The 21,723-nt window shown below is 41.6% G+C and overlaps 2 protein-coding genes across 2 annotated transcripts; both read left to right on the forward strand.

The window, feature by feature from the left end:
- Positions 1 to 1,908: 1,908 nt before the first annotated feature.
- LOC139474942 (betaine--homocysteine S-methyltransferase 1-like) lies at positions 1,909 to 10,677 on the forward strand. The gene is made up of 7 exons (XM_071258135.1): positions 1,909 to 1,993; positions 3,953 to 4,143; positions 4,536 to 4,730; positions 5,198 to 5,309; positions 6,374 to 6,552; positions 7,024 to 7,105; positions 10,276 to 10,677. The coding sequence occupies exons 1-7, from the start codon at positions 1,981 to 1,983 to the stop codon at positions 10,560 to 10,562; spliced, it is 1,059 nt and encodes a 352-aa protein (XP_071114236.1). The 5' UTR covers positions 1,909 to 1,980; the 3' UTR covers positions 10,563 to 10,677.
- A 2,486-nt stretch (positions 10,678 to 13,163) lies between these two features.
- LOC139475252 (betaine--homocysteine S-methyltransferase 1-like) lies at positions 13,164 to 19,852 on the forward strand. The gene is made up of 6 exons (XM_071258491.1): positions 13,164 to 13,203; positions 14,718 to 14,908; positions 15,667 to 15,861; positions 16,271 to 16,382; positions 17,597 to 17,710; positions 18,492 to 19,852. The coding sequence occupies exons 1-6, from the start codon at positions 13,188 to 13,190 to the stop codon at positions 18,776 to 18,778; spliced, it is 915 nt and encodes a 304-aa protein (XP_071114592.1). The 5' UTR covers positions 13,164 to 13,187; the 3' UTR covers positions 18,779 to 19,852.
- Positions 19,853 to 21,723: the final 1,871 nt, after the last annotated feature.

The following is a 21,723-nucleotide window of genomic DNA, read 5'->3' on the forward strand; positions in this document are numbered from 1 at the left end:
ATGATTGATTGTTTCATTGTACCGATTGACGGTCTTATTATGTTGATGGATTCTTTCACCATGGTGATTGATTTGTCGTTGGTTCACTGTTTCATCACAGTGATTGATTGTTTCATTGTACTGATTGACTGTCTCATCATGTTGACGGATTGTTTCACCACGGTAATTGAATTGTCGTTGGTTCACTGTTTCTTTACAATGGATGATTGTTTCATTGTACCGATTGACTGTCTCATCATGTTGACGGATTGTTTCACCACGGTGATTGATTTGTCGTTGGTTCGCTTTTTCTTTACAATGAATGATTGTTTCATTGTACTGATTGACTGTCTCATCATGTTGACGGATTTTTTCACCACGGTGATTGATGTGTCGTTGGTTCACTGTTTCATCTCAGTGATTGATTGTTTCACTCCACTGATTGACTGTCTCATCATGTTGACGGATTGTTTCACCACGGTGATTGATGTGTCGTTGGTTCACTGTTTCATCTCAGTGATTGATTGTTTTACTCCACTGATTGACTGTCTCATCATGTTGACGGATTGTTTCACCACGGTGATTGATGTGTCGTTGGTTCACTGTTTCTTTTCAAGATTGATTGTTTCACCACGTTTGTCGACTGTTTGACAAAGAAGCACGACACCTTCATAAATATGCAGTATGTATTTATCGCTCCCATCTGAACCCAAGCGAATTAACCGGCATGTCATGCATCACAACGTCTTGCCACTTGTGTACGTTGTAATGCATACTGTGGTTAGTGAATAAAGAAGTCAATGTCGTAGGTGTATTCATATCCGGATCTCTGTAATAGTAAAAAACACCCCAAACCAGATGGCAGCGCCTGTATCACACTGTGACCTCAATTGTCAGGACACCACGTTCTATTTGGATCATCCGTGTTCCAATACCGTGAGTACCAATAGTATTTACTGGTCTCTCCTTGACATATAGCGTTAGCGCATATGGAAAAAACAACAAGTGAACATAAAACAGGTATGGGAAGCTGTTGGGACATTGAGAGTGTTTTCGCATAGTAATTACATCTATCATATATCAGTCATAACATTTATAATTGCTACGCATTCGGGAGCATTCAACATTGTTATTCCGAATATATATTTACGATGGAGAAACATACGGTTCCCGTCACACCAACATACGTTTAAAGGCTGTATATGTTGTTACCCTGTCTGGCGCTCGGCTTAAAGGATATAAAACAAGGACTGGTCGGCTCGGAGTCACAATAATATGCTTGAGTTGGGTACAAACAAATAAAAAAACACACACACACGCACGCACACACGCACGCACGCGCACACCTACCTAAACTTACTGCGAACGTACAGAAAGAACATGCTAAAGAAAAGATATATATGAGGCTTTCTTCAGCTGAAAAGTTTCATCTAAAGCCAATATTACACACTGGTCGGCTCGGCGTCAGTATAAAGTTTCCGAGTTGGGTTTTCACGTTGCTCTTAAAAAAAAGCTCAGACAAGTACAAACAAACAAACAAACAAACAAACAAACAAACAAACAAACAAACAAACGACTATTAGTAGTGCCAGGAACCTACATTTGTGACCGTTGGTTCGACTCCTAAGTATCCTCTAAGTGGTCAACGTCTGAGACCTGCATCACTTCGGGCTTTCCTCCCAAGCTGACACGCCATGCTATAACTGAAATACTGTTCAAAACGGCATTACATCCAGTCACTCACACACTCTAAGTACCTGTACGTTCCCCATTAAATGGAAATACCAATACATGAAGTAAAACTTTTTATTCATTATAACTAGCCGTAGATTAAGGATGCTCGATAATTTACCAACCAACACCCCCAAAGGTTGGTCGAGAATATGGCCTCACGGGACTACCATAGTTGATAATGAGCGTCCTGGTATATAAAAACACCAGTGCACTAGAACGTTATCAGTTGCATAACTGGCATCAGACCAACACCACAAAGGACGCACGATGCCCAAGAAAGGTAAGTCTGTGATTTAACAGGATGATACAATCCCTTAAGACTTTTAGAAAACTATATTTCGAACAGTTTTTCGTAGTTGTGTATTTGGGGCGGTGACAAGAGCAAAGTCCTATTGTTGCCAATGTGACTCACCCACATTTTTCTCCCTGTTGCCTGATTATAGAGTTTCGGAATTTCAAGTATTTGCGTTTTCTTTCATCTGGAAAGGGGGCGGTAAGGTAGCCTAGTGGTTAAAGCGTTCGCTCCTCACGCCGAAGACCCGGGTTCGATTCCCGACATGGGTACAATGTGTGAAGCCCATTTCGGGTGTCCCCCGCCGTGATATTGCTGGAATATTGCTAAAAGCGGCGTAAAACCATACTCAGTCATCTGGAAAGGTCAAGAGGATTTTAGTTCACTTTACGTATTTTTCTATTTGCATGCAAATGGAGATTTCTAAAGGTAAATATATTTAAATATATATTTTAGATACACTGATTTATTTCATTTGTTATCGGATAAATGAACTAGTATACCTATGTATGTAAACATTATCAACTAATATCAACAACGCGTTTCCCATCACCATACCCGTGCTCACGGGTTTCACAAAAGTGGTAAACGTTGAAGACTTGCATCTCCTTGGGCATTTCTCCTACACCAAGCTGACACGCCGTGATATAACTGGCATAGAGTCCAAAGCTGCGTTAAACCCACTTCACATACTCTCTCGCTGCTACGGTGCATGTTCCCATATGCAATGTGAGGTGAAATGGGGTTTAACGTCGCCTCCAAGATTATTGCACTTATATAGCGACGTGCATGTACGTGTGTGTGTTTGTGTGGCTGCTTGTACTAGTCCGGACTGATGCTGATTTATAGTGCTAGCCCACTGAGATACCATGCCGCAGTTTAACATGAATACCCAACTCAGACACAGTATACTGACTCCGAGCCGACCAGTCCTTGTTTTAGCCCCTTAATGTCGAGCGCCAGACAGGGTAACAAGGAGTACCATCTTTTAACGTCTTTTGGTATGACGCGGCCGGGGATCGAACCCACGACCTTACGCTCTCCAGGCGGACGCTCTACCACTAGACCACGGAGGCGGTCTCCCATATGCAAGGGATCAGTGTGCGGTCCTCAGTCGAAAGTGACACCATCACGTCGGTAGCTTGCGGTATATGGATATTTACTTTATCGAAATAGATATATACAAGAAGCTTTAAGTACATTGTGCCAGGTCGGCACAAAGTGATAGTGGGTTTGGTGCATCGGGGCACTCAGCCTGACCCTAAGTAGGATGAGAACCTCGTCTTCTTTTCTGTGGACTAAGGCAAACATATATAATATGATGGCAAATAATAGTAATTTATGAGGAGTTGCATTCTTCATTTTGGGGATGGGGTGGGGTGGGGTGGTTTGGGGGTGGGGTGGGGTGGTTTGGGGGTGGGGCTGGGGCTGGGGGATGACAGTAACAGTATAACAGTACAGTACAGTGAAAATTAGCAATTGGGATTAGCAGCTTGCAATTAATGTCAGCTGAGTGAATCTAGTCACATGCATGCTATGACAACCGGGTCCTTTGGAAGCAAGTGTTCCTACAAACATATGTTGTCAAGGAAAGATCACTATGACAATATAATGAATTGTTTTTTAAAGTAGAAGCGTATTATTTCGACTATTTGGACTACACCAGTCAAACCAGATCCTAAAATACAGATGAGTGTATGTCAGTAAGTGTTCAGAATATTCAAATATGAAATCAATCGTTTGCAAATGTGATGACTTATGGCAGGGATTGGGGTCAGAACGTCCAGGACTCAGATCAGTGTAGTCACAAATACCCGTAAAGAAATACAAGAGGCCGTCTTGACGAAAATATTGAACCAATAAAGCCGTGGTAAGACTATCCGTTTAACTATTAATGTATTAAGCGCAAACAGATACATTAAAACGCACTACCAATATATATTACAGGTCTTCTAGAGCGCCTACAGAATGGCGGCAATGTCATCATGGCTGAAGGCTTCGTGTTTGAGTTTGAGAGAAGGGGCTATCTACGCGCAGGGCCGTTTGTTCCAGAGGTGGTTCTGGATTATCCACACCTTGTCAGAAGTCTGAGTGAGGAGTTTGTCCACGCTGGAAGTGAAGTCGTCCTGGCGTTTACTGTGAGTTGTGCAACATACGTGTCACTCAAGCGGTTTGACACATACGACCTTATGTATATAATAGTTAAGAAACAAAGTTTGATCTACACCCATGTGTACGGTATCATATTAATATAGGGCGATATTACCAAGGAAACGTTATATCACAGGGGAGGTAATTTGAACAGCGTCATGACGTCAGCCCATTGTAACGAAACTCGAAAAGTGTACTTTATCGCAGGGAAACGGATTCCAGACGAAGGGTTACTGTTCGCCAAGACTCGATTATTTCAAGGCCGTCGTGTAATAGCTGGAATATTTCTGACTTGGCTGTTCAACAACAAACATATAATGCCATTAATATGCGATTGATGTCTTTTCATTAGGGTAATATATTTTCCTGTTGACCCCAGTATTATGGCCACCGGGAGAAGCTGAGGCTGATCGGGAAGGAACATCTTCTGGAGAAACTCAACAAGGATGCTCTGAAGATTGCGAAGGAAGTGGCTGACGAGTCCGGGACGCTGATGGCGGGGAACATCTGCAACACTACTGTCTACAGGAGCAACAGCCCGGAGCACATAAAACAGGCTGAGGCCATATTCAAGGTACTGAAGTCAAATATAAAAGTGTCAAAACCATTTACATCATAAGAAATATCTACAGTCCATCCTACGATTGCACCGTTATCATCGGCATGTGTTTCCGAATCGCTATCACTTGGAGATCGTACCAGGCGTTGGCAAAATTGTGAGGGCATCCTTCCCCACCGATGGCACTCATAGATATGCAAAGCATCCACTGAAGAGAAATAAAAATATCAAAATGGATACAGTAGTTCCATATTGACCTCCACTGGCCAATAGAGATTCCTCTGTAAATCTTTGTATCATTGGTCTCAATGTGGCGAGATATTGCCTGTCGGGAGCAACCACGCAAGACTGATTCGTTTGTTATCTCTTTCGAATGGTTTTCGGTTTAATGTCCAAAGACATTTACACCAAAAGACATTTCTCCCATATATGACGTGCCTAAATCGATAATAGTTGATTTGATGGAGATTTTAACTTTACAGGAACAAATTGAGTGGGCGGTTGAATACGATGCGGATTTTATTTTGGCTGAGACATTCCCAGAAATTGGTGAGGCTCTCCTTGCCCTTGAAAGTATCAAGAAATATGGAAAAGGTAACACAAATATGTATAAGTACTGTATTCTCGATTTGACATCATACAGTATATGTACTCTTTTAAATTAAGGCCGTTGTGTAATTGTAATTTACTCCTGAAATATCTAAGGCTTCGGCCCTGCCCCACGCTGAAGCACATGTAGCACATGTGTCTCCTTAGGCAAATGGCGTTGTTCCAAATATGCCTCTAAGAGTACCAGGTAAGATGAGATGGCAATGTGATTGTTAAACTTCCAGCGCTTCACCGGCAGCTTCGAATGTATACTCCCCAGGGAGATGAGAATGATATCGAGGGTTCACTCATCCACTGATCGGGGTAATAATGACAGCCCAAGCAATTACAACATGAATTCTTTAAATTTTGTTTCTGACATACGACATATATGTTTCTCGTATAAATGCTAGATTTCCCACAACTGATAAACTCATACAAATCTTTAGGGTTTAGCCTCTCAATCAACGCTATTATTAACTCTCTACTCCGATACGTGATATGAATGCATACGAAAATGGTGCCATGTATTAAAGTGGTACAATATGGAAGTCTTAAAAGAAGTCGTAAAATATGGAAGTCGTAAAATATAGAAGTCGTAAAAGATAGAAGTCCTATAAGATAGAAGTCGTAAAAGATAGAAGTCGTATAAGATAGAAGTCGTAAAATATTGAAGTCGTAAAAGATAGAAGTCGTTAAAGATAGAAAACGTAAAAGATAGAAGTCGTAAATGATAGAAGTCGTAAAATAAGGAAGTCGTAAAAGGTATAAGGGATACTAAGTGCAGAGGTAGTTTGAGTTGTATACACTGCTCCGTCTGCCTTAACAATACACGCATCTGTGTCTATATCATTCAATTTGACTTTTCCTTGTGGAATAACAAAATCTTTAGCTGTGACAAGTGAAAACATAGGTGTTGGTGATCAACATATACTTCAAACATACATTCTAAGGTTTAGACGTCTGCCTTCAGGTTGTGAAATTAAATTTTCAATCTTTGTCGGGGGTACATCAACATCGGTACACGTGAATATGTCAGCATGTCTCCTAATTCTGTGATTGCCCCAAAGGTAGACCAGCCGTTATCAACATCAGCGCTATTGCTGGAAACAAGACCCTCGACGGTGTCCCATTCACGGATGCCTGTCGCCAGCTGGAAGAGGCTGGGGCCGCCGCTGTCGGCTTCAACTGCTTCAGAGGCCCTGCCACGATGTTACCTCTGCTCCGAGACATTCGCCGTGTATGCAAGGTGGGTCATATTGTGACGTGTGAATGGTCAAGGGTGCCATGTCCAAGTCTGCATACCTTGCAAAAGGGAAAGCTGCGGCTAATGTGGCTAATCTTTGTTGAATACCTTGGTTGATGCATGTCACCATTTCCCAATTGCGCAGATTGATGCTCATGATATCAATCCCTGGATTGCCTGATCCAGACTCCATTATTTATACAGACCGCCGTCACATGTTGATATATGTGTTGATATATTGCTGGTTGCGGCGTTCAACAAACAAAGAAACAAACAAACAAGCCAGCCACAAATTAACAAATTTTGTTTGCTGCTACACAACTTCATACGATCGATAGATTAACTAAATATGTACACGACAGGTTGATTAGCGACAAAAAAAAATACACACATACCAGTAGTCATCTTTAATACACATATTATTGTGTAATGTTCAAAAATGGAAAAGATTTTCATCCGAGCTTATGTTTCCAGGGCCCTATCGCAGCGTTGCCTGTTCCCTACAGAACCTCTAGGGACTTCCCAACAATGCTTTCCCTGATTGACCCCTTCACAGGCAAGTATCAGATGTATCTGCATCCACATGAACTCGATGATAGCGTGTATGACATAATATATTCGTATAGAAACATTCTATGTATATAGAGGGGTGTGATTTTTCTCTCTATACGAATACATTATGTTATACACGCAGTCATCGAGTTCCTGTGTCTGCATCCGTTATCCACATGCACCAGGTCAAGCTTGACGACCCCTGTGAAGAGCAGGGTTAGAATTGATTCTTCAGCAATCCATGCTTGTCGTAAAGGGCGAGGAATGGGTGGTCAGATTTGTTGATCTGGTTACTACTATTTATAGACGGCCGTAATATAACTGGATATTGCTACGTGCGGAATGAAACAAACAACAAACAAACAAGCTGGAAGAGCCTCTCCGACTGAAGATTCTAATTCTCATCTACTCTATACCTTGTTTCAATTTGTTTTCGATCTGTTGAGTGTTTCTGTAAGGCTTGGGGTCTGAGGGGGAGCCTAGTAGTTGAAACGTTAACTCATCACACAGAAGGCCGGGATTCGAATCCCTGCATGGGCATCATGTGTGAAGCCTATTTCTGGTGTCCCCAGTCGTACAATTACTGGAATACTGGTAAACACAGCGTAACACAACGCTCACTCATTCACGCACGCACCCACCCACTCACTGTAGTGCTATTTTCTCACCATTTGCTTTCCACAAAAGTTTTTCTGAATGATATGATACCATAGGCATAGCTTATTATTTGTTTAGTGATATAATCATATGTGTATCGGAATTATGTTCAATATGGTCTTTGAGATAAATGGTCAACATCTCCTCACCGAAAAACACTTCTGCTTCGATAATGCTTGGAATGTGTATTATCAATAGAACAGTCGGAGCTATTATTATGACCAATTGTCCTCTTAAGTCTGCAGTTATTAGTATGATGATATTAGTTCTTTTCATCACCTGAACATGTCATACGATTACTTGTATTGAAACGATTACTTAGAACCAAGTAAGGATAAGAATTTATGGATGAACAACTTCTAACACCGTTATCAAGCAAGTCATCACTTGCTCAACAATGGTGTAAGGGCCTACACCGAAACGTCGCTCTTAATTGTAATAAAGAAGTTGTTCATTCATAAATTCTTATCCTTACTTAGTACTCCAACTTCTAAATGCATATCAATGAAGTTACTCAGAACCAACGGTAAGATTCAAGCTCTGAATTATATATCGTCCTATTCGCTCATTTGTTTGTATCATACTACTCTAAACAAGATCTCTTTGATCCAGAGGATTGACAGGGCACGTATAGTATACCTCCTATTGTCGCAATTATCTCTACTGTCATAAAGCGACCATTTATCATCCAAAACTGGCTCCCACAGGAGATATCGCTCGGATGAGATCAAGCGATATCTACACTGTAGATATCGCTGCAATGAAATTACATCCCAATGCTTAGCAGACCATTGTGACGTCACTGGTTACCATGACGTCACAATCAAATGGCATCACTAATGGCTCTGCTACTGAAGCTGTTAGCAGTACTTTTTACACTGAAGACATTGCTAATCACTGTCTACAAATTGAAAAAGTTGGAAGAATGATGTTGGATGATAAATAAAATCTCACCCTCGTGTCTTTTGATATGAAATATATCAACACTTGTTGATAAAAGTGACAAAAATCCTCGGCAAGCCTCGGAATTTTTCCACTTTTATCAACTCGTGTTGATATATTTCATATCAAAAGACACTTGGGTGAGATTCTCTATGTGTAACCCAGATGTTTTCACAACAATGATTTCCTGAAACATTTGTTATTGTTTCAAAGGAACAAGAGGCATTAAGTTGACCTAATCATAGTGGTATACATAATAAAGTTCAACATCTTAAATGAATGTAATGGCATAAAATTTCTTGTTGGCACATCATACGTCAGCAACATGTATTGCATTGTCTAGAATTTACGAACAATTATGGCAGTTAAACAATGGATGGACGGAATGGCATTAAAACGCTGTGTATATCAACGTCGGTAAAGTGTTTAATATATTTTCATCGACCCGTGAAGATCCGGGGTCGAATAGGCCTTCAGCAACCCATACTTGCCGTAAAAGGTGACTATTCTTGTCGCAAGAGGCAACTAACGAGATTGGGTGGTCAGGCCCGCTGACTTGGTTGATGCATGTCATCGATCCCAGTTGCGTGGATCGATCCCCATGATGTCAATCACTTGGTTGTCTGGACTAGACTCGATTATTTACAGACCGCCGTCATATAGCTGGGATATTGCTGAGTGCGGCGTTAAACAACAAACTCACTCACGTCTTCGGGAACTGTCGCGGTGGTGACCTTTACCCTCGCGTGATCCCGACTCCAGGTGTTAGGTGTAGTGTGGTGATGGACGCTGTCGTACACGGAAACTTGGTCAACGCTTCCCGCCGTTCCCCATGACAGTCCTTGTTTCCCTTCATTGTCAGCGACAAACATTTTTAGTGTAATAATTTACAGTTAGGTTTGTTCAACTAAAAATTTACTGATACTTATTTTTGTATTTCATGTAACACATACCACTATACATGTGTGAGACAAACGTCCCTCCAACGCTTACTCCTCCCCATGCTCCCATGTACATTTCTATAACAAGTATGGCGCCATGCAATGTGGGCAATGCATATAGAACCATAATTATCTACCACTAACAGTTCCTGACGTTACTACCAATTTATTCCACAAGCGATAGATCTAAAGCACCACAACCCGGGATGTAGAGTGAGTGAGTGAGTGAGTGAGTGAGTGAGTGAGTGAGTGAGTGAGTGGTTATGCCAATTTGAAAAGTATTTCAGTTATTCCATGGCTTGTCAGTTTGATGTGGTTCTTCCACGTTTACCACTTTGGTGAAATCCAGAGCACGTGTATGGTGCAAAATACATAAACAGGATTCCAACCCTCAATCATAAGTTTTATGACCAGTGTCAAAAACTCAACTCTGCACACTTTCTTTGGGACTTTGGTCTTTGACTTGCCGGTTCTCGTTGTTTGGGACGTTCTTCAAACATGAAGCTAACGTGCCTGATATGGATGAAATACTGTGGAAATTGGCGTTACATTTTATACTTTTCCTCCTTATGATACTGAAACTTTATTTTTTGTACATAAGATTCCATTTCTTCTTATTCATATTCTAAAACAGGTAAGCGGGCGTTCCCTGACGTTTCCTCCCAACTCTGTGGTGTGGCAGAGATAACGGCGTTTGCGAAGGAATGCAAGGAAATTGGTGTTCAGGTCATCGGTGTCTGCTGTGGCAACACTCCCGCCATGACCAGAGCCGTCGCCGAAGTGTACGGCCGTACTCCCCCCGCCTCCAAGTTCTCCCCATTCATGGAGAAGCACTTTATCTTCGGGAAGGACAAGTCGGACTACTTCTCGGATGATTACTATCTGTCCAATCTGAGTGCTGCCGTCAGCAAAGCTCCATGAACATTTTTTAAAATTCAAATTTAATTATCATGTTTAACGTTTGTATCAAACAGGCTGAGATGAAATAAATAGGTTGGTATTATACTAATAAAAAGTCGTCCTGCTGAATGCACAATTCTGTTCTTAAAAGTGTTATACATGTATATAAAAACAGTGCTATCTCCCATGCTTGATAAAAGAGTCGAGCTGCAGATATTTCAAGTATTTAATCTATTTGTCTCTTTAATCTATATTTGTGCTATGATCCAGTTATGACCAGTAACTGTTTGACAAAGGTTGTCCATTATTCACACGACACCTTCATAAATATGCAGTTTGTGCACATCGCTCCTGTCTAAGCCCAAGAGAATTAACCGGCATGTCATGCATCACAACGTCTTGCCACTTGTGTACGTTGTAATTTATACTGTGGTTAGTGAATAAAGAAGTCAATGTCGTAGGTGTATTCATATCCTTATCTCTGTAACAGTAAAAAAACACTCCAAACCAGATGGCAGCGCCTGTATCACACTGTGACCTCAACTGTCAGGACACCACGTTCTATTTGGATCATCCGTGTTCCAATACCGTGAGTGCCAATGCTAATTACTGGTCTGTCCTTGACATACAGCGTTAGCGCAGATGGAAAAAATAAAAAGTGAAAATTAAACAGGTGTTGAAAGCTGTTGGGACATTGAGATTGTTTTCGCATAGTAATTACATGTGTCATACATCAGTAATAACTATTGTATGTACCACCCATTCGGGAGCATTCAACAATTTTTATTCCTGGTATCTATTTACGATAGGCAAGCACACGAAACGTTATTTGCCACCCATTCGGGAGCATTCAACAATTTTTATTCCTGGTATCTATTTACGATAGGGAAATACACGATACGTTATATGCCATCCATTCGGGAGCATTCAACAATTTCTATTCCTGGTATCTATTTACGATAGGGAAATACACGATACGTCATATGCCACGCATTCGGGAGCATTCAACAATTTTTATTCCTGGTATCTTTTTACGATAAGGAAATACACGATACGTTATATGCCACCCATTTGGGAGCATTCAACAATTTTTATTCCTGCTATCTATTTACGATAGGGAAATAGACGATACGTTTAAAGTACGGTATATATTGAATACCCTTCCTGGCGCTCGGCATTAACGGAATAAAACAGGGACTGGTCGGCTCGGAGTCACAATAATATGTTTGAGTTGGGTACAAACAAACAAACAAACAAACAAACAAACAAATAAACACACACACACACACACACACTCACACATGCACGCACGCACGCATTCACGCACGCACGCACGCACATCCATGTTCGCTTGATTATGTTTCTGTGTTTGTGAGAACCATACCCGTGCTTTAGGTTTCATCATTCTATATCGTGACGTCTCTGACACCTAACCTTGAATGTTTGACTTGTATAAAATATCTTATATAGTCTCATCATTATTTCACTCAGATAAATACACCTATTCGTTTGCCTTATAAACTTTGGGCGGGTATGGTATGCTTTTGTCACTCCTCGACTCGTTTAAACAAATGCTTAAGACTACAATCGGAAAAAAATGCATTGGTTAATGAGTCGACGCCTATGTAATTGAAAACCTTTGACAAATATATTCGCAATGTCAAACGCGTCCGATGGTTTCTCTGCTGAAGTGAGTACGGGTGGCTGATTCGTCTAAGTCAGAGTTGTGGCAATTAGTTGTGCCAGAAACATACATGTGTCATCGTCGGTTCGAATCCCAGATGTGCCCAGATTATGTTCAAAGTCTGCCCACACCTTAATCCTGCTCCTAGGTTTAAACAAAGAGGTAAACGTCTAAGACCTGAATCACTTAGGGCTTTCCTTCCACATTAAGCTGATACGTGTGATATAACTATAATACTGTTCAATACGGTGTTAAATCACTCACTCACTCACTCTAAGATTTGTTTGTTGTTTAACTCCGCACTCAGCAGTATTCCAGCTATATGACGGCGGTCTGTAAATAATTTATCTTGCCAAGACAATCCAGTGATTGACATCATGAGCATCGATCAACGCAGTTGGGATGCATCAACCAAGTCGGATTGTTATGTTATTGTTATTGTTATGTTGTTGTTGTTGGTTATTTTTTAACGCAGCACTCAGCATTATTACAGTATATGACGGCAGTCTGTAAACAATCGAGTCAATCCAGACAATCCAGTGATTGACATTATGAACATCGATCCACGCAACTGGGATACGATGACATGCATCAACCAAGTCAGCGAGCCTGACCACCCGATCCCGTTAGTCGACTCTTAAGACAAGCATAGTCGCCTGTTACGGCAAGCATGGGTTGCTGAAGACCTATTCTAACCCGGATCTTCACGGATCACTCACTATAAGTTCCTATATTTTTCCAGTTAGATGTAAATACCAATAAATGAAGTAAAGCTTAATATTCATTATAACCAGTCGTAGATAATGGTCCCTCGATAAACTTCCAACCAACACTCACACAATTTGGTCGAGTGTATGGCCTCAAGGGTCTACCATAGTGAGCGTCCTGGTTTATAAAGACACCAGTGCACTAGAACCTTATCGCTTACAAAATCGGCATCAGACAACTACTACATAGGACGCATGATGCCCAAGAAAGGTAAGAGATCGTTGACAGTCGAAAGTGACAACATCACGTCGGTAGCTTGCGGTACATGTGTGACAGACAATGTTTAGTACAGGCAATATGTATATTGAGTGATTCACGCAGGCAATGGACATGTTGACTGGAAATTTGAGTCAGTTTACATGTATAATGCCTGAAAAACGAAACTGGGTTGTAGACAGATTGAAATGAATAAGACTCCTTAATTTAAACTCCTTATTTAATTTGGATCTATTTTGATCTTACGAAGATCTAACTTTTGAAAGTAATCAAAAATGTTTCCACAATGAATTGATTGGTTCTTCAAACATGATTGAATACTGGAGTCCTTTTTAATGTTAATTACCTTTATTAACATAACATTCAATTCAGTTACAGAACATACAGAATATATTGAGAACAAATGTGACTTAGATTACAGTAAGATTGTTGCACATATGTTTTTGCAGTTGTTACATGAGAACACATACGTCTAAATTTAACATTTCTTGTTGTCACATGTAAGATTGGAGTGGCACCTGCTGTTGCATCTTAAACCTGCCTTGAACATTTGCATCTATTTGTCTGACACTGTTAGGCTCTTACTACACACCAACACTTGGCAAAGCCCTGACCACTTGGACTCAGTCTGCACTGGCTGGCGGAGGCCCACCTCTTTACACATGTCCTCAACGTTGCACAGCTGTTGGGTGCACAGGATGAACTGGTTTTTGATGTGGTGTCCCTTCCGGAGTCCTGCTCGAACAGCTTCCCTGATACTGATCCTTGTCGTCTCCGTCCACAATGGCACCAATGCTATTACGAGGCATTCGTCACCACTCGCCCCTTTCCGTAGCCACTCGTCCCCCTATCGATGAATGTCATGTGCGAAAATACGACAAAACCAATCAGAATGCGCGTATGATTTCAAATTCTTCGTCAAAGTATCCCTCAGAAATAATTTTTGATTTTAGATATGTCTAAAAATATACCAAAGACACAGTTAAATGTGTTCAATCATACTGTATAATTCCGCACGTCCCGATGTGCTTTAAATTGCATCTGAAATATATATAATATATTGGGAAAATGAGTGAACGATTACGCAACGAGTTGACAATTGTTTTAGGTATGCCCGTTTCACTAAGACAGAACCCGGTCGCAAAAATGGCCGCGAAAGGGGCGTGAGTCGCTATTCGGCTTGTCCCGGAATAACACGAGTTGGTCACGAATGATTACGAGGGTCGCCTTTACCACGATCGACAAGATGGGAACTGTTGCATTATCACCGACGTTGCCAGGAACATGCTCAAGACGACTACGCTCGACAATGCGTCGAGCCTGTGAAAGTTGATTATCTGCTGCCCCTTTTCGCTGTGTAGTCACTAATACCCGTAAGGAAATACAAGAGTCCGTATTGACGACAATATTGAACCAATAAAGCCATGGTAAGAATTGGTTTCCGTTTACCTATCAATGTATCAAGCGCAAACAAATACATTAAAACGCACTACCAATATATATTACAGGTCTTCTAGAGCGCCTACAGAATGGCGGCAATGTCATCATGGCTGAAGGCTTCGTGTTTGAGTTTGAGAGAAGGGGCTATCTACGCGCAGGGCCGTTTGTTCCAGAGGTGGTTCTGGATTATCCACACCTTGTCAGAAGTCTGAGTGAGGAGTTTGTCCACGCTGGAAGTGAAGTCGTCCTGGCGTTTACTGTGAGTTGTGCAACATACATGTCACTCAAGCGGTTTGACACATACGACCTTGCTTATGTATATAATAGTTAAGAACAGAGTTTGCTCTACCCCCCGACTGTACTTTATTACAGTAAAAGCACGCTATATTACTAAGGAAACGTTAGATCCTGAGGAGGTAATTTGAACAGCGTCATGACGTCAGCCCATTGCAACGAAACTCGAAAACTGTACGTAACTGTAATCGGCGGATTTGATCTTTTATTGAAGCGCCTGGAATTCTAGACTGTGCATTGTATGCAATGATTGATATTCTGCTGTCAGAATTTGTCACTATCAACATCCAAGCGTATTTCGTGGACAATTTTACCTGGTTTGTTTGAAGGGTAGCTTCATCAAGAAGTACAATAGAATCACACAGATCTGGGCTATATCGGTTCGACCCGGTGATGTTTCTAGACCTGTCAGAACCATACACGTGCTCGTGGGTTTCACCAAAGTGGTAAACGTTTGAGACCTGCATTACTTCGGGCTTTCCTCCCAATGTAAGCTAACACGCCCTGATAAAAATGAAATACTGTTCATAGCGGAATTAAACCCAACTCACTAATTCACTCTGGGCTGTATACCCAGTCAAGTACCATGTAGGCACCCCATGCTTATGTTATATGAATATTCATACGAATGTTGTCTTAAGTAATAAAGTCGAATTTATTAAATACATCTCTTTTCGAATGATGCTTTTCATTAGGGAAAATATATATTCCTATTGACCCCAGTATTATGGCCACCGAGAGAAGCTGAGGCTGATCGGGAAGGAACATCTTCTGGAGAAACTCAACAAGGATGCTCTGAAGATTGCGAAGGAAGTGGCTGACGAGTCCGGGACGCTGATGGCGGGGAACATCTGCAACACTACTGTCTACAGGAGCAACAGCCCGGAGCACATAAAACAGGCTGAGGCCATATTCAAGGTACTTAAGTCAAATAAAAGTGTCCAAACCATTTACTAATCATAAGAAATCTCTACAGTCATCGTACTGGTACGCCTATATCATAAGCATGTGCTTATGAATCGCTATCGCTTGGTGATGGCACCAGGTGTTGGCAAAATGGTGAGCGCATCCTTCCCCACCGATGGCACTCATAGATACCCAAAGCATCCACTGAACAGAAATAAAAATATCAAAATGGATACAACAGTTCCATATCGACCTCCGCTGGTCAGTTGAGATTCCTCTGTAAATCTTTGTATCATTGGGTCTCAATATAGTGGCGATATGGGCGCAACCGCGCAAGCCAGTTTCTTTTGTTAACATTTCTCACATATATGAAGAGTCTAAATCGATAATGGTTGATTTGATGGAGATTTTAACTTTACAGGAACAAATTGAGTGGGCAGTTGAATACGATGCGGATTTTATTTTGGCTGAGACATTCCCAGAATTTGGTGAGGCTCTCCTTGCCCTTGAAAGTATCAAGAAATATGGAAAAGGTAACACAAATATGTATAAGTACTGTTTTCTCGATTTGACATCATACAGTGTATGTACTCGATTATATTAAGGCCGCTGTGCAATGTATTTGTGGTGGCACGTGGTCACTCTGTACAGTGCGCGGGTCACGGATTAGGCTTCTAAGGCTTCGGCCCTGCCCCACGCTGAAGGACATTCTGAAGTATAAATGCTTGAGCTCCCACAAATGATTAACTCATACAAATCTTTATCTGTCCCAATCAACGCTTTAATTATAGCTCTCTACTCTGATTTATGATATTAATGCATACGAAAATTGTGCCACGCATTTAGTCGTAAAATATAGAAGTCGTAAAAGAGAGAAGTCGTAAAAGATAGAAGTCGTAAAAGAGAGAAGACGTAAAATATAGAAGTCGTAAAATCTAGAAGTCTTAAAAGAGAGAAGTCGTAAAAGATAGAAGTCGTAAAAGAGAGAAATCGTAAAATATAGAAGTCGTAAAAGAGAGAAGTCGTAAAAGATAGAAGTCGTAAAAGGTAGAAGTAAAAGAAAGGAGTCGTAAAAGATAGAAGTCGTAAAAGATAGTGGGGCGCATTTTCATTGGTGACGTCAGATCCCGACGTGTCGTCACGCAACGCAGTATTGTGTCGTCAAAATATAGAACATTGTGGCAGTACTCACAGTCACTTTTGATGAAACGATAACGCACGTGTCAAAAATAGGAATTAAGTCATTTTTTGTTTCAATGTTGTTTGATATATAATGACGTACATGTAACATGTATATAGTGTGAGAATGAATGGTAACGTAATGACTCACAAGTATGTATTGTACGGATTAATGACACCCGTAAAGATACGGATGAGATTTCTTCAGCAACCATATTCTTGTCATTAGAAGCGACTAACGGGATCGAGTGGTCAGGTTCGCTGACTTGGTTGGTGCATGTCATCGTATCCCAATTGTGTAGGTCGATGCTCATGTAGTCAGCCACTGGATTGTCTGGTCCGGATCGATTATTTACAGACCGCCGTCATATAGCTGGAATGATGCTGAGTGCGGTTTTAAACAACAAACAAACCAGTTTTTTGGTTTGCTGCTACAACATTTCATACGGTCGATAGACTGACTAAATATGTCTCCTGTATACGACAGGATGATTTGCCTGTTGACACAAACGTATACATACATAGCCTGTGGACATCTTAACCTCACATATTATTGTGTTATGTTCAGCAATGGAAAATGTGTTCACATGTGCTTTCCAGGGTCCGATCGCAGCTTTCCCTGTTCCCTACCGGACTTCTAAGGATGTCCCAGTATATCTGTCCCTGATTGACCCCTTCACAGGCAAGTATATGCTGTACCTGCTTCCAGTAATCCTTCCACGTGTCGATCTGGGTTAATATTGGTGTTCGGCAACCTATGCTTGCCATAAGAGGCGACTGACGGGATCGGGTGGTCACGCTCGCTGACTTCGTTCATACATATCATTGTATCCCAATTGCGTAGATCGATGCTCTTGATGTCCATCACTGGATTGTCTGGTCCAGACTTGATTATTTAATGACCACCTTCATACAGGAGGAATATTGCTATATTGAATATTACGATGACATTCATCAACCAAGAGTGGGTGAGTATGATTTTACGCCCCTTTTAGCAATATTCCAGCAATATCACGGCGGGGGACACCAGATATGGGCTTCACATATTGTACCAATGTCGGGAATCGAACCCGGGTTTTTGACGTGACGAGCGAACGCTTTAACCACTAGGCTACCCGACCGCCCACAAGAATAAGAAAGAGGCCGACGGTCACTTGGTTACAGACCACCGTCATATAGCGGTGAAATTGCTAAGTGCGGCGTTAAACAAAATTCACCCGTGTCTCTTGTCGGTTTGAATACCGAATACACACTGATTAGACTTTTGTCTCTGGCTCACAGGTTCTCGTCATGGTTTGGTGCATTCTTTAAACATTGTTACTTTATGCTGACGTGCCTGCTATGGTTGAAATACTGTTGAAATTGGCGTTTACATTCAACACCTATCTTGCCTATGATACCGTTACTATTTTTTTTGAGAATATGATAATCCATGTCTTATTCATATTCATATTCTAAAACAGGTAAGCGGGCGTTCCCCGACGTTTCCTCCCAACTCTGTGGTGTGGCAGAGATAACGGCGTTTGCGAAGGAATGCAAGGAAATTGGTGTTCAGGTCATCGGTGTCTGCTGTGGCAACACTCCCGCCATGACCAGAGCCGTCGCCGAAGTGTACGGCCGTACTCCACCCGCCTCCAAGTTCTCCCCATTCATGGAGAAGCACTATATCTTCGGGAAGGACAAGTCGGACTACTTCTCGGATGATTACTATCTGTCCAATATGAGTGCTGCCGTCAGCAAAGCTCCATGAACACTTTTTAAAATTCAAACTTAATAATTATATATCGGAAAGATTGAGATGAAATGTATAGGTTGATTTATGACGTTAGAGAATCCCCATCCGGATAATATACATGTACAGTGAAACCTCTTTAATCCGGACACCGTCACCATGGGAATATGACTCCTGAGAGTTTCTTGGGCTTCGGCCCTGCTCCACACTGAAACACGTGCAGCACATGTGGTGTCTCCTTCAGCAAGTATGTTTGTTTGTTGTTTAACGACGCACTCCAGCTATATATTCCAGCTATATGACGTCGGTCTGTAAATAATCGAGTTTGGACCAAACAATCCAGTCATTGACATCATGAGCATCAATCCACGCAATTGGGATCGATGACATGCATCAACCAAATCATCGAGCCAAACCACCCGATCCCGTTAGTCGATCTTACAACAAGCATAGTCGCCTTTTACGGCAAGCATGGGTTTTACGGCAGTGCATAATGTGTGCCCATATATGCTGTCCCCCGCCTTGATATTGCTGGAATATTGCTGAAAGCTGCGTAAAACCATACTCACTCACTCACTCACTCACTAACTCACTCATTATATAAGCAAGTGACTTTATTCAAAATATGCCCGTACATCCAGCAGTGAATGGGTAGCATGACTAGCGCCTCACATGCAGCTTGGATTGTATACTTCCCAGGGCGCTGAGAACAAGAATCAAGTGCACACTGGTCCATTGACCGGCGTAATAATGTAGCACGTTGAGAATGCTTAAAGGTTTGGATTTAGTGCATTTTATATATCTATATATTATTCACATATACGTCTCCAACAACGTCGCTTGACGGTGTCTCCTGACTAACGGTCCCGGATTAACAATGTTTCACGTTGTTCTCAAAAGTAACTGATACAATAAAGACAATACCTGATAGCTATTAATGAATACCGATCACACGGACAATATGATTACACGGAAGATAGATGTTTAACAGTGGATACAACAAATAACGTGTTTAGACCACTTAAACGTTGGAAGAAAAAGTCAACAATGTCCTAAATTATTAAATTGAACTCATTATACCATTGTATGCCTCTTATGGCAGGACATAAAACAAGAAATGTCTTTTGAAATATGTTTGTGTTTGATTATTTTCTTGTCAAGGTGAGATAAGTATAGGTGTACATAGTGGGCAACGATGCATTCCCAAAAAGTAATGATGACCGCCTCCGTGGTCTAGTGGTAGAGCGTCCGCCCGGAGAGCGGAAGGTCCGGGGTTCGATATCCGGCCGCGTCATACCAAAAGACGTTAAAAGATGGTCCTGTTTGTTACCCTGCCTGGCGCTCGGCAGTAAGGGGCTAAAACAAGGACTGGTCGGCTCGGAGTCAGTATACTGTGTCTAAATGGGTATTCATGTTAATCTGTGGCATGGTATCTCAGTGGGCTAGCACTACAAGTCGACATCAGTCCGGACTAGTACAAGCAGCCACACACACACGCACGTCGCTATATAAATACAATAATCTCGGAAGTGGAGTTAAAACCCATTTCACCTCACCTATAAGTAATGAAAAACATCGGGTACAAGTAAGGAGAACTACTTTAAATATTGGATTATTGTTCGACAATGAAAAAAAGATTGGAGAATGGGTGAGTGAGTGAGTGAGTGAGTGAGTGAGTGAGTGAGTTTTGTACTGTATTTCTACTATGTCACAGCATGTCAGCTTGGTGTGGGAGAAAAGTAAAAAACATCATTTTGATGAAACACAAGAGCACCGGGATTCGAAACCATGATTCCAGGGGCGGTCGGGTAGCCTCGTTGTTAAAGCGTTCGCTCGTCACACCGAAGACCCGGGTACGATTCCCTACATGGGTACAATGTGTGAAGCCCATTTCTGAAAATGCTTGATTTCCGTCAACTTCTAAGTAATGCCTATCAAACAAATTCTTTGGCAGCAAACATAAAGGGCTGTTGAAATGTATCCCGAAACTGAGATAGCATTACACCCTTAGCCAACGTAGTGGTCTTTACATCAATCGATTCATCGTTACTCCCTTAGCCAACGTAGTGGTCTTTACATCAATCGATTCATTGTTACACCCTCAGCCAACGTAGTGGTCTTTACATCAATCGATTCATCGTTACACCCTAAGCCAACGTAGTGGTCTTTACATCAATCGATTCATCGTTACACCCTTAGCCAACGTAGTGGTCTTTACATCAATCGATTCATCGTTACTCCCTCAGCCAACGTAGTGGTCTTTACATCAATCGATTCATCGTTACACCCTTAGCGAACGTAGTGGTCTTTACACCAATCGGTTCATCGTTACACCCTCAGCCAACGTAGTTGTCTTTACATCAATCGATTCATCGTTACACCCTCAGCCAACGTAGTGGTCTTTACATCAATCGATTCATCGTTACACCCTCAGCCAACGTAGTGGTCTTTACATCAATCGATTCATCGTTACACCCTCAGCCAACGTAGTGGTCTTTACATCAATTGATTCATCATTACACCCTCAGCCAACGTAGTGGTCTTTACATCAATCGATTCATCGTTACACCCTCAGCCAACGTACTGGTCTTTACATCAATCGATTCATCATTACACCCTCAGCGAACGTAGTGGTCTCTACATCAATCGATTCATCGTTACACCCTCAGCCAACGTAGTAGTCTCTACATCAATCGATTCATCGTTACACCCTAAGCCAACGTAGTGGTCTTTACATCAATCGATTCATTGTTACACCCTCAGCCAACGTAGTGGTCTTTACATCAATCGATTCATCGTTACACCCTAAGCCAACGTAGTGGTCTTTACATCAATCGATTCATCGTTACACCCTTAGCCAACGTAGTGGTCTTTACATCAATCGATTCATCGTTACTCCCTCAGCCAACGTAGTGGTCTTTACATCAATCGATTCATCGTTACACCCTTAGCGAACGTAGTGG

This window comes from Haliotis cracherodii, unplaced genomic scaffold, assembly GCF_022045235.1.
Source record: "Haliotis cracherodii isolate W230 unplaced genomic scaffold, xgHalCrac1.p SCAF_3, whole genome shotgun sequence".
In the NCBI taxonomy this organism is placed as follows: domain Eukaryota; kingdom Metazoa; phylum Mollusca; class Gastropoda; order Lepetellida; family Haliotidae; genus Haliotis; species Haliotis cracherodii.

What these genes read in the sequence shown, in the direction of transcription:
- LOC139475252 (XM_071258491.1), top strand. An exon ending in AAGTCGTCCTGGCGTTTACT is followed by an intron (nt 14,909 to 15,666) that starts GTGAGTTGTGCA and finishes TATTGACCCCAG; the next exon opens with TATTATGGCCACCGAGAGAA. An exon ending in CCTGATTGACCCCTTCACAG is followed by an intron (nt 17,711 to 18,491) that starts GCAAGTATATGC and finishes ATTCTAAAACAG; the next exon opens with GTAAGCGGGCGTTCCCCGAC.
- LOC139474942 (XM_071258135.1), top strand. An exon ending in AAGTCGTCCTGGCGTTTACT is followed by an intron (nt 4,144 to 4,535) that starts GTGAGTTGTGCA and finishes TGTTGACCCCAG; the next exon opens with TATTATGGCCACCGGGAGAA. An exon ending in ACATTCGCCGTGTATGCAAG is followed by an intron (nt 6,553 to 7,023) that starts GTGGGTCATATT and finishes TTATGTTTCCAG; the next exon opens with GGCCCTATCGCAGCGTTGCC.